General features: G+C 46.7%; 4 protein-coding genes across 4 annotated transcripts; 2 read left to right on the top strand and 2 right to left on the bottom strand.

The window, feature by feature from the left end:
- Positions 1-182: 182 nt before the first annotated feature.
- Positions 183-3,825, bottom strand: F5Y00DRAFT_239800 (PigN-domain-containing protein). Its single transcript, XM_048008139.1, has 4 exons — positions 1,677-3,825; positions 1,433-1,620; positions 1,235-1,379; positions 183-1,186 (listed from the first exon to the last, which is right to left on the bottom strand). The coding sequence occupies exons 1-4, from the start codon at positions 3,246-3,248 to the stop codon at positions 257-259; spliced, it is 2,835 nt and encodes a 944-aa protein (XP_047864039.1). The 5' UTR covers positions 3,249-3,825; the 3' UTR covers positions 183-256.
- Positions 3,815-6,123, bottom strand: F5Y00DRAFT_239798 (chromosome segregation protein Csm1/Pcs1-domain-containing protein). Its single transcript, XM_048008138.1, has 3 exons — positions 4,867-6,123; positions 4,397-4,810; positions 3,815-4,316 (listed from the first exon to the last, which is right to left on the bottom strand). Exons 1-3 carry the CDS (start codon positions 5,687-5,689, stop codon positions 4,096-4,098), a joined length of 1,458 nt encoding a protein of 485 aa, XP_047864038.1. The 5' UTR covers positions 5,690-6,123; the 3' UTR covers positions 3,815-4,095.
- A 10-nt stretch (positions 6,124-6,133) lies between these two features.
- Positions 6,134-8,397, top strand: F5Y00DRAFT_239797 (AAA-domain-containing protein). Its single transcript, XM_048008137.1, has 5 exons — positions 6,134-6,207; positions 6,262-6,542; positions 6,610-6,892; positions 6,947-7,319; positions 7,371-8,397. Exons 2-5 carry the CDS (start codon positions 6,447-6,449, stop codon positions 7,921-7,923), a joined length of 1,305 nt encoding a protein of 434 aa, XP_047864037.1. The 5' UTR covers positions 6,134-6,207; positions 6,262-6,446; the 3' UTR covers positions 7,924-8,397.
- Positions 8,398-8,974: 577 nt separating this feature from the next.
- Positions 8,975-10,687, top strand: F5Y00DRAFT_98436 (cystathionine beta-l). Its single transcript, XM_048014418.1, has 2 exons — positions 8,975-10,356; positions 10,416-10,687. Exons 1-2 carry the CDS (start codon positions 9,130-9,132, stop codon positions 10,533-10,535), a joined length of 1,347 nt encoding a protein of 448 aa, XP_047864036.1. The 5' UTR covers positions 8,975-9,129; the 3' UTR covers positions 10,536-10,687.
- The last annotated feature ends 1,201 nt before the right edge of the window (positions 10,688-11,888 follow it).

Raw genomic sequence — 11,888 nt, 5'->3', positions numbered from 1 at the left:
AACTTTTGGCGAGTTTCAGTGGACATTTCATCTTCAGCTAGGCGAGATCAGCGGTATATTTATTGAATATTCGGTCTGGAAGCGAATTAGGGGGTCTCGTATCGAGATTCGCTGTCACGACATGAAGACTGCATAGAGATTTCATTCACGTAATTGTACTACAATAAATGTGCATGTACAGTATGTATGTATAGATTGTATTATGCTATTTATTTATTAAGCTAATAGCAGCGATTCGCCTCGTGTATTAACATATTTATTTCTCATCTGAAGGCGTTATTTTTGGCTTCTTAGTTTCTCCGTTGGTCGTCTCTATCGACGCTTCCAATGCCTTTCCGTTGCTTACAACGGCTGCTTCGTGCGAGTTATTCACCTCGACACCCGCAATAAATAATGCGCTCACCCCTTCTAGAGCGGCCACGAAGACGCAGAGAAGGCTGGTTATGGCAAAGTGACTAATTGTTGACCCTATCTCAAGCCACGAGCCCTCATCCTTTACTACCCAGAAGAAGTAGAGTGTTAGTATGTCACTCAGGGCCATTTCGACCATAAAGAGCGCCGATGGCGCTACTCCAATTCTCTTATTGAGGATACCCAGGTTCGCTGATATCAGCGCAAACGGGATCATAAGCTTGAGAATCAGAAGTGCCCCCTGCGAAAAGGGGTCAAATAGTGGAAGCAGTCGGTTTACGCTATCCAGACTGAATGAAGAAATAGATGCGATATTGCCAGTGCTAAAGAAGGCCGATTGAAGTAGAATAAAGAAGAATAAGGCTATACGAGCATCCGATAGAACTAGCGGTCGAAACTTGGACACTATCGCCTCTGCCGGTGTCTTGTTGGTTTCTTTGCCTTCTACTGACGTCTTCCTAGTTGGCTTGAGGAATTCATAGGCGTGGTGTTCTAATCGCACCCAGGTAACCAGTAATAGGCTAAAGGCGAAGTAAAATAGACCCTCGTAGGAGATAGTAAGAATGACGAAGGTTGGTGCGCACGTAAGGAAAATAACTAGTAGCCTATGAAGGTAATGGTGATTAGGTTGAAGTCGATGAGCGACGGGCATCAAAAACGATACAATCAACACCAACCATCCTACAGCTTGGTTCCCGCGTGGCAGACCCTGTTTTGCTTGAAGTGATAGAGCACTGCTCCGCGTTACAAGCATAGCTAGTATGATAAGTCCAACCTACTCCAGTTAGTATAGCACGTTAGTCAAGCGAAGTAGAAAACTCACCTGAATGCCGATTAAAGCTCGGGAAATTTCATTACCCTTCTGCAATGTGCTGTTTTTCTTTGAACCTGAAGAATCGGCCAGGAACTTATCTTCAAAAATCAGGTACACGATGCCGACAACAACCATGAGTGCACCGCCAACCATACTATTACTTGTCAGCTCGGTAGATTTAAGGGGTAACCAACCGGGTCGACCTACGTAAGGGGTATGTTTTCAATTTTCATTGCTGGTAGCAAAGTAAAAATACTCATTACTAGACATGATATAAACCAAGTCGCAGAGAGAACTGAATACTTCCGGAGGAAAGATATCCCCATAGTCAAAGGATATAATGATCCTACGATATACAGTATTGTAAAAACTTCGCGATGTATATATCCAAATGCCTATATATGTTAGTCATCCTCAGAAACCTCCTAGGAAATCGAAAAGGAATACTTACCAACGACACGATGATGCCAATATATGTGATAATGTTAAGCGCAAGGGATAAGACATTGGGCCCGGTCTTGATGTGGCCGAACAAGGCCTGTCTTCCCTTAATCAAACTGTCCCTGCGAGCGTAAACTTCTTCCCAGAAGAATACAGGGAAGAAGGCGTATGCGTAGTAGGTGATAGGTGAGTGCGACACGATGAAGGACGCATAAAGCGTAACAAGGATTGAGGAGAAGGCAATGGTGCCACCAAGGCTTCTCGAGGGTTGAGTGCTACCTTGCAATACATGTAGGTCCAAAACGGTTGTCAAGGCGTACGCCATCCATCCTATATAGCCGATGGTAATGAGAGCCCTCAAGAATAACCAGTCGTAGGTCTGCAAATAGCGCATCCCTTCGAGTCCAATTTTCATCAGCGCCGCAGACTCTTCGATAGCTTCTTCGAAGTTTCCATTATCGATTAACTTTCTGATAGATGACACTCGACTCTCGGGCGATGAACTACTCTCCTCGCTTAAAGGTTTATAGGATCGATATCTTATTTCCGTTGTCTTCTTGCTGCTCTCTTTCACTTTGTACATTTCTAGAATTTCCTGAGCGTTCACCAAAGACGCTTCGGCCTTTTCTTTAATATTCGCAGAGAGATATGACAGCGGGAGTTCTCCTACAGAGTTGGCGGGAAACTCGACCCCGATCAGGTAGGCCATTAGAGCAGCAACATCCGCTTGTTGTACGTCATTTCTCTTTATTTGGTCCAGGTTCCAATCCGATGAGTATTCATCATGACCGGGGGCGATGGTCCCTGAATACACATACGGCTTGGCTATACCTGATCCCCATGCGATGAGCGGAGTCCTGGTGTTATCTGGATGGCCGTCTCCATGGCTTCCCCAATCGCTCATGCCATGATCAGCCGTAAACACGAAAGCTGTCCTATCATCGTTGTAAAACTTTTGAATTAGCTCCGTTATTTCCTTGACGCCTTGGTCAACGACTTTAATATTTCTAAGGTATTCCTTTGAGTATGGTCGATATGAATGACCAGTAGTATCTAATCCCAAGAGATGAAGGAAGAAGACAACTTTCTCTTGTCTTAGAGCATCATTTAAGGTCTTGTTTTTTTGTGCGGCAGCAAAAAACTCCTTGACATGATCGAACACGTAAAAATCTAGCTCAAGCGCATCTTTAGAGAAATCCTCGAACTCTGCGTCATAGCAGTCCGCGTCTATCCTGCCAGGAGTTGCGCCGTGTTGGAACATGGGAAGAATATCGGGGCTGCCCCAACTCCACGTGTGAGCGCTTCTATTAAAGACGCTATCGAAGTTGACCGGGTTCAATTTCCAGCCGGTCGCGACAGCAGACACATCCTCGTAAAGTCCAGCGATCAGAGCGACATGTCCGGGTCGAGATTCAGTGGGTACTCTCGTATGAGAAACACCAAATGTGCCATGTTCTAGCACACGAGAACGTAGGTAAGGCGCGAGCGGTCTCGGGACCTCATCGGCTTCGGTTTCAGGGAAGGGTTCGGGGTGTGACTGGAAAGCCTTGTCTGCGCGCAACCCATCGCCTAGTTGATACATCCGTTAGCGACGGCAATTTCAACTCGGATGCTCCATAGAGGAACGGTACACACCAACAAAGAGGACGAGGCGATCTGCCGGCGCCTTAACCCCGGCAGGTCTCTCTACGCGGAACAACTGCATTCCACTAACGATGGGACTGACGAAGTAGACATCGAAAATAGAGTATATATAAATTAGGTGGAATACCATGGCTATCGCCAGGAATTTAAAACGGCCGGTGCCCGCCATTGCTGTAGACCGTAAAGGACAAGTCGTCTCCTGGACAAGGAAAAAAGCTGTAGTTAAGTGAAGAAGCGTCTCACCAAAATTTCGGAATTTTAGATGAGATGGGTTGGCCAGCCCAATGCGGATCCATAGGAAATATGAAATAGGAGAAAGACACGGATGAATTAACGCGTTATGTCTTCGTATATGATCCTCAGCTCTATCTAAGACGGGACTTGAATATGCTTTACGACGTGGAGTACGTAGGGGAAGATCCAAGTCGCAAGTTAAGATTGACAGATTGGAACCCGCTTTCATGACAGCCGTCAAGGTGTCGTCTTGGGAAATCGCGTCTGCATTTGCAGGGATTCTTAATTTAAGGTATTGTACCTAATGTACGGGTATGGGTCTAGGGTGCACTGACAGGGCTGATTAGGTACGTACACTAGGTACCTAACATATCAGCATCCATATGTGGGGGAACGAGTCAACTCGGCCTTCAATTAACCCCTTATCTGAATAAAAGGGGTACTAAACAGCAAAGAATTATATTCTGGTATCTGGATATCTACAATAACTCGTTCCCCGCCCGTCCGAACTTCGTATTAGCAAATAAATAAAAAAGTGCACAGTCTTCTCCTCAGTCATATTCCGGACGCTCCGTGAGTGCCTTCATGACTCTCGCGTAAAACCGCGCGGCGTGTGACTGAGGGAAAGTAATCTCCTCGGCGAGATAGTCAGGTAGTATATCGATCAAATCCTGGTCGCGACTTGGATCTAACTGAGGCATGTACATGAACTGAGGCTCGTCAAGTTTCTCCGTCAGATCCTCGCCACCTACGACCAGTTTGAAATGAAGAGCTAGAGAAATAGGTTAGTCGATGCTTCGTAGCTCGAAGAGTTGACAAAGGAAGAAATGGTAGAATTATAAGTAAACTTACTTCCGTTTCTACCTGTCTGGATACAGTCGTAAGTTTCTCCGCCCTGCTCGCGCTTAACACCACGGACAATCAAGCCGGTCAAGTCTCCGTATAGATCTTCTTTCATTTGCGCCACCTGAGCCGCGGCTTCGGCGTTGGCGAGAAGTCGGTTATTTGCACTTGACCCTTTGATAGCACTGCCCGGGATCTTGGATGTCACTTCGGCTGATCGGGCAGCAGCTAGCTTCGTGGTGAGTGTCTTGACCTCCGTCTTCGCCTCCATTAACGAAGCATTGGTATCGTTGACCTTGTTTTGAAGTTGGTCTGCTTTGGTTTGACTGGCCTCTAGCTGTTCTCTCAAACGTTGTGCTTCTTTGGCAAGCTCGGTTTGGGCAGATAGCTGCGCTTTCAAAGTCTCGATGAGCTGGTTTGCAGCTAGAAATGGTTAGCCGCCACCATAACGCCTTAAAATCCTTTCGTTTGTTACTTACTATTGGCTCTCTCCTCTGATTGCTTCTTAAGGCGGTCATAATTGCGCTCTGCTTCCTTAATCCCAATCTCGCGTAGATCTCGGTATTTTGCCTCCAAGTTCTCATACTTCCGGCTCAGGTCTCCTACTCGTCGTCTCATCGATGGTTCGTGAAGATCGGAATCTGAAGCTGGTACCGTTCTTTGATTTATACCGAATATATTATGCGACTGGATACGTTGAACAGAGGATGATCCGTGGCGATTGTGAGGAGGCAAATCCTCTATCTGGTCATATTCTTCCGCACTAAATCCCGTCGTATCGGCTGCTTGCGTCTCCGGAACCTCGTCCTCGGCTGGTTGAGTTTCGGGGATTTCGGGTTCCACAGGTAATGTATCGGTATTTGTCTTCGGTTTACGTCCCCTTCTACCTGCCGGTCGAGTCGTGGGTTCTAATTGATCGGTAGTCGATATTTCGTCATCTTTGGATATTTTCGGTGCCTTCGCGGCTCGCGGTCGGCCTCTCGCGCCTTTAGGCTTCGCATCGCTAGCTATCGACTCCCCTTCCAGCTCATCCTCTACTACCGCTGTGATCTCCTCTGCGGCAGGTCGTTTATTTCCTTTTCCTCGTACGGGTTTTTCTTGTATATTCGCTGCTTTATCAACTAATGCTTTTCGTGCTGGGGGTTTCGTTGTAGAGGCACCTTTAACAGAAGCAGCCGTCGCACGGGTTTTTCTTCCGGGGGCCATGATTGTAGTAGTTGCTGTGTCTTCGGCTAAGATATCTTCTTCCTCGTCGTCCGAACCCACTAGCCTAAGTAATGCAGCAGACTTCGCCTTGGACATTAGACGCGACAAGGAATAGGCGGCGCGTCTTGTAGGTTTTAATAAGGTCGCGTAGAAGTCCAGCCAGACCCAATTATATTTAAGCCGAAAAATGCTATAATTCAATTGTATGAATTTTGGATTTTTCTAACTCCTTTGTAGTTTAAGAGGTAGTTATGTCAACCACGCGACAAAAAGACCGTGGAGATAGTGTATGTAATATCCTAGGTTAGAGTGCGATGAGGGTGGGATGTGCTTGTCGCCAATCATATTTGAGACTGGAGGGGTCCCAGTAAACAAAAATATCCGCAGGGGGACCAGGTCAGTCGAAGTACCCGAGTACATAGCATGTGCATGTAGGAGGTACCTCAATGCAAACATCTCCACAAAGGTACCGTGTTATTATGTGCATGTACATGTACCTACGGAATCCAAATTTTAGAGTAGAGGTTACCTAATTAGGTACCTAATTGTACATACAATGAAGAAAAAGAAAGAAAAGCCAGACAATTGGAACATAATCGATAAGACGCCAAGGTGTATGTAAGGCAGCCACGTTCCCGTACATGTGGCGTTGATACTTACTGTGTTAGTAAGCCCAAGTTACCGTACCTACCTGATTCAAGTAGTACATATTCCAACATTTTAAGCCTGAGTCGGACTGTACCTCCTACGTATGCCCGGTCATCTATTCCATGTGGCTTGTCTTAACCTTAAACCCACACGGACTGTATTTCGACCGTCTTAATTTCTCCTAGCCAACTGGGAGGTGTATCCAATGATTTCCAGCGGGATCAAGCAGTCCTTCGCCATGGTTGACCGAAGACGAAATGGATCTGATTATTTTTGGGACTTGCTATTGATTCTAGGGACGGTAAGTCAAAGTCGCTTCATTGAAATTTATACACGGCCGGACTGATATCACTAACACCGTCGTCTAGGCTGGAGCCGCCTGGTTTCTTACTAGAAATGTCATATCGACTCTCCAAGGAACCCTCGCCGACCCAGACAAGGAGAAGCGTGAGCAGGCTCGACTTAAGGCGAAAGCGAACCTTCAGAGACTACAAAAGTCAAGAGAGTACGAAGAGGAGGGTGTAGAAGCAGAAGACTCGAATAACGACACGAAGCGGGGTCCTCGGATAGAGGATCTAGTCCTTAATGAATATGAGAACCTTGTTGCGTTAGAGGTCGTCCCGCCGGAAGACATACCTGTCGGGTTCGATGGTTAGCACACTCTGCGATATCTACTTGGACTTATAATTCTAATACGTACGACAGATATCGGTGGATTAGAGGACATCATTGATGAGATTAAAGAATCCGTCATATACCCGTTAACGATGCCGCATCTCTACGCCCACACAGCGTCCTTGTTATCCGCGCCGTCAGGTGTATTACTCTACGGGCCTCCGGGTTGCGGAAAGACTATGTTGGCAAAGGCCGTTGCACACGAAAGTGGCGCGTCCTTCATCAACCTTCATATTTCGACCTTGACCGAAAAGTGGTACGGAGATTCAAATAAACTCGTACGAGCAGTCTTCTCTCTTGCTCGTAAACTACAGCCTGCTATCATATTTATCGACGAGATAGACGCAGTGCTGGGGACCAGGAGAAGCGGTGAACATGAAGCTAGTGGCATGGTCAAAGCAGAGTAAGGATGGCTCCGTGCGTAGTCGTATCAGGAACTAACGATAAATATTAGGTTCATGACGTTATGGGATGGCTTAACTTCTGCAAATACACAAGGGCTCCCTGCAAGAATCGTCGTGCTTGGCGCTACTAACCGTATCCATGACATTGATGAGGCTATCCTCCGCAGGATGCCCAAGAAGTTTCCTGTGTCTTTACCGGATAAAAACCAACGGTTACGGATCCTGCAGCTTGTTCTCAAAGGTACTAAGACCGATCCTGACAACTTCAATATCGAGTACGTAGCGAGAGTAACGGCCGGTATGTCTGGTAGCGATATTAAGGAAGCTTGCCGCGATGCGGCTATGGCCCCGGTACGGGAATATATTCGCCAGCACCGAGCAAGCGGAAACCCTATGTCTGCCATTAACCCAACTAATGTACGAGGAATTCGTACAGAGGATTTCTTCGGGCGAAAAGGTGCTGGCCAGATTATGATGAAGAACCACGCACGAGCAAAATCGGCAAGTGACGAATACGAGGACGTCGAGGACGACGCGGAAACTGTCGAGACATCGACCACGGGTGCGAAGACTGCGGAGGCCGGTACGGAGGCTTCTGCATAAATGTGTGTTTGGATGAACCAATATGAGCTTTCAGGAGGGATGGGGAAAGGCGTTTACGTCGGAATAATTAGGGCATTTTTCTTTTAAACGATCACCACTTGGGTTGCAGTTAACACTAGACATTGGTTGGGAAGACGTTGCTCTGTACAATGATATGAGTTCCGGCGATGAATTTGTTTCCTTAAGCTCGATACTTAGGAGTATCTTGAGCTGCTGAGGTTTACCTATCTCGATAGAATTATCGGCGCATACGATCATAACGTAGCTATTAGTGAAATCGGCCTGCAAGCCATTTGTTCAAAAGCAGTATATCGGCTACGTAAAATTCAACGGTACGGTTGAGAAGGCTTTTCGAGTATGTCGCGATATATCGATTTAGTTCATTGTCTGTGATTAATTTGGCATTACTAAGTAATTGCCCAACTCGATAGATGCTCGAGAAGCTTTACAATACGATTGATCATTGGATACACATTCAATTAACTAGTGCTAAGTATAGTTAATGTGTTTAATATTACCTAAGTATTTAATGTTGTGTTAATCGATGGTAACTTAATCTACCTACCTGCCCGAGTATGTACCTAGACAATGCTCTCATTGCCATTGCTTACAGGCCTAAACTCCCTAGAATAGGCAGGAGCAGAATAGGTAGGTAAATAGGTAAATAGGTAGCGTGGATGTCAGCCCTATGGGTCAAAAAACGTGGTCTTGGCACACAGGTCATCTTATCGATGTACCGATCGGATGCTTTGTCTACCGCCCAAATCACGTCATCTATAGCGATACCCGCGTCTTCCCCAGGTTTTTACCTCTTCAGCCCGATAACCGGATGCTGCAAGGGACCTTGGACCCCACACCGCTCTCTTTTTAGTCAAGCTGTATTCCGTACAACCTAACGACCTTGGATCAGCGATCACGGAATTTCTTTAACCTACATGATTTACATCCGTCAGCAGAACCTCAATTGAATCCTTTCATGCTCTTACCTCGAAACCGCTCCATTTCCCTCTATAATATACTTATACGGTTCCCTTTTATGCAAAGAGTACGAGTACGGTAGTTTAACGGTCATCAGCAAGTCAATTGGTTTCTACCGGTCTTGCTGATACCCACCAGCCTACATAGAAAAAGGTCTGGGTCTAAGTTTTAAGTCTTTAGATTCCATTCGGCCGCCGGGAGGTCCCGTTTTCATCCCATCACCCAGCCATGGACGACTCTAAACCTATAAACAAGGCCGTTTCTAAGGTCGATATCGACGGTCACACTTTACCTCCCTCACCTGCTCCCTCGAGTCCTTCCAACGGTCGCCGACGCTATGCTCTGGCCACTGAACTTGTCTACACCGAAACCAAAGACCAATACGGTGCTTCAAGCATCCCAGTCTACCAATCCGCTACATTTAAACAGACCTCTTCCAAAGGTGGCGATGAATATGACTACACACGATCGGGCAACCCAACCCGAACGCATCTAGAACGTCACATGGCTAAGATTATGAATGCTAACCGAGCCCTTGCTGTTGGTTCTGGCATGGGTGCTTTAGACGTTATTACTAGGCTGTTGCGTCCTGGAGATGAAGTGATCACCGGTGATGATCTGTATGGGGGTACCAACCGGCTACTTACATATTTATCGTCGAATCAAGGCATTGTTGTCCACCATGTGGATACCACAGAAGTCGAAAGAGTACGCGAGGTTGTCTCGGACAAGACTTCCATGGTGCTCTTAGAGACCCCGACCAACCCCTTAATCAAGATTGTTGATATCCCGTCAATCGCGAAAGCCGTCCACGACGCTAATTCAAAGGCGCTTGTCATCGTTGACAATACGATGCTGTCCCCTATGCTATGCAATCCTCTCGAGCTCGGAGCAGATGTAGTATACGAGTCAGGTACTAAATACCTATCAGGCCATCATGATATTATGGCAGGTATCATCGCGTGCAATGACACCTCTCTCGGTGATAAGATGTATTTCACTATTAACGCTACCGGTTGCGGTCTCTCTCCGAACGATTCGTTCCTTCTTATGAGGGGAGTCAAGACATTAGCAATTCGTATGGAGAAGCAGCAAGCGAACGCTCAAGTACTTGCCGAATTCCTCGAGTCTCACGGTTTCCGCGTACGTTACCCTGGGTTGAAATCTCACCCACAGTACGATCTTCATTGGTCTATGGCGCGGGGTGCCGGGGCAGTCCTGTCGTTCGAGACTGGTGACGTCGCCTTATCTGAGAGGATTGTCGAAGCTGCAAAGCTGTACGGAATTAGCGTAAGCTTCGGGTGTGTCAACAGTTTAATCAGTATGCCGTGCCGTATGAGCCATGCTAGCATCGACGCAAAGACAAGAAAGGAGCGGCAGATGCCCGAGGACATCATTCGACTCTGCGTTGGTATTGAGGATGTCCATGACCTGGTCGACGACCTATCTCGTGCAGTAAGTATCACAACATATGTCAGCTTTCATACCATGGTTATTATACTAATGTCAATCAGCTCGTACAAGCAGGTGCAGTGACGATTACGCTTGATGGTTTTCATGCGGCAGAAGCTACAGCACAGGTCGGAAGCACAAATTCGAGCAACGATACGTCGTCCGAGCCTACATTATCTTGAGATCCTGCAGAAGTTCCGTGTTTCGGAGCCAATCGCGGCGTGTCGCCATGTGACACTGCAGCAAAATCATATTCTCATAATACAAAAAAAGCGATATTTCATTGCTGATCCATTACTCTTACTAACCATTGTACATAAGGGACTGTAACACGCACCCAACCCCTGGCCCCCTGTGCGAGGGCTTGGTCTCCTTGAGTTACATGTACACATTGATGCAGACTCTAGCAAGGTTAACGCCTCCCAGGTGGTCTAGAATTATACTTAGTATATGGACAGCATTAAGTCAGAGAGGAGCATAACGTACTAGACAGCCGGTTGCTGGGTCACCTCGCTGAAGGGGAGTTTCTCGCGTTCGGTCTCATTTGCCCAGATTTCTAGCATGGTCGTCTGAGAAGAACTTCCCCCGTGTTGGGATTTTCCTTGCGCGGAACTGCTTTCAGTCTTGGTGCCATTGCCACTATATACGCTACTTAGAATTAAAATATCATTCGCAAGGGCACTCTCAACGAACCAGTCGGGCATCTTCTCGGCCTCATGAGTACTATGTGGCATTGTCTTCGTTGAAGGGAAATTGAGTTATGAGTTGAGTTATGAGATAGATACGAGGCCTAGCGATAGTTGGTGACTCTGAGAAGACGATTCCAAAGTCAAAACTGAGAATATTATGAAAGAAATAATTAGAAGATCAAAACTGACTGGGTAAACCTGCGGGTTTAATTCTCTTCTTAGGCATGACTAGGCCCAACTCTTATATAGATATGAGGATTGGCAACAAGCATGTCCTCGTAGTGGTTCGGTGTATAGACAGGAACAATCCCTTTCTTGCGTAGCTCTATCCTGTGGGTTCATCACATCCCCCACGCCAACCTGTAGAGCTGAGAGCGATTCTCCATTGGCCTTCTAAGCTGGGGCGGACAACGAGCAGCAAGAATATGACTGCAAAAAACATCGTCCGTCACATCAGCATACTTGGATATATCACACAGACTGGCGTACATATGCCGGGAATGAGTCAACAACCCAGCAGTAGCGCTTTGAAAATTCGAAAATCGAAAAAAAGCCGAATACCTAACAAAACCCCCCCGGCTCGTGCAACGATCGTTCTCCATTATCGATCTGGATGTGCTACTGTGGCTTGCATCGTCCAATAACACAGAACACGCGCAGATGTACTAAAGGCGCGCTGCTTGTTGGAAATAGGTATGGCTTAGCGAGGATTTCGGCTCGCGTGGAAGATCATCCTACTTGCTGTCAAGAGGTTCTATTCGCGAGCATATGCTGTTGGTTGGGTGGTTTGTTAGTCTTTTTTTTTTAAAAAAAACCGGTAAATACCTACCTACATAGCAGAAATTA

Source organism: Daldinia vernicosa (assembly GCF_022497035.1).
Source record: "Daldinia vernicosa strain CBS 139.73 unplaced genomic scaffold F5Y00scaffold_29, whole genome shotgun sequence".
Classification (NCBI taxonomy): domain Eukaryota; kingdom Fungi; phylum Ascomycota; class Sordariomycetes; order Xylariales; family Hypoxylaceae; genus Daldinia; species Daldinia vernicosa.
Note: the sequence above shows the minus strand (reverse complement) of the source record. Positions and strands in the feature narration are given on the sequence as shown.

Bases quoted from the DNA above. Each gene is read 5' to 3' on its own strand.
- F5Y00DRAFT_239797 (XM_048008137.1), top strand. From the start codon at position 6,447: ATGATTTCCAGCGGGATCAAGCAGTCCTTCGCCATGGTTGACCGAAGA. The intron at 6,543-6,609 runs GTAAGTCAAAGT...ACCGTCGTCTAG, and splicing joins TGCTATTGATTCTAGGGACG to GCTGGAGCCGCCTGGTTTCT. The intron at 6,893-6,946 runs GTTAGCACACTC...TACGTACGACAG, and splicing joins CATACCTGTCGGGTTCGATG to ATATCGGTGGATTAGAGGAC.
- F5Y00DRAFT_239798 (XM_048008138.1), bottom strand. From the start codon at position 5,689: ATGTCCAAGGCGAAGTCTGCTGCATTACTTAGGCTAGTGGGTTCGGAC. The intron at 4,811-4,866 runs GTAAGTAACAAA...AACCATTTCTAG, and splicing joins ATCAGAGGAGAGAGCCAATA to CTGCAAACCAGCTCATCGAG. The intron at 4,317-4,396 runs GTAAGTTTACTT...CTATTTCTCTAG, and splicing joins CCAGACAGGTAGAAACGGAA to CTCTTCATTTCAAACTGGTC.
- F5Y00DRAFT_98436 (XM_048014418.1), top strand. From the start codon at position 9,130: ATGGACGACTCTAAACCTATAAACAAGGCCGTTTCTAAGGTCGATATC. The intron at 10,357-10,415 runs GTAAGTATCACA...AATGTCAATCAG, and splicing joins TCGACGACCTATCTCGTGCA to CTCGTACAAGCAGGTGCAGT.
- F5Y00DRAFT_239800 (XM_048008139.1), bottom strand. From the start codon at position 3,248: ATGTATCAACTAGGCGATGGGTTGCGCGCAGACAAGGCTTTCCAGTCA. The intron at 1,621-1,676 runs GTAAGTATTCCT...TAACATATATAG, and splicing joins TTGGCATCATCGTGTCGTTG to GCATTTGGATATATACATCG. The intron at 1,380-1,432 runs GTAGGTCGACCC...GACAAGTAATAG, and splicing joins ATTGAAAACATACCCCTTAC to TATGGTTGGCGGTGCACTCA.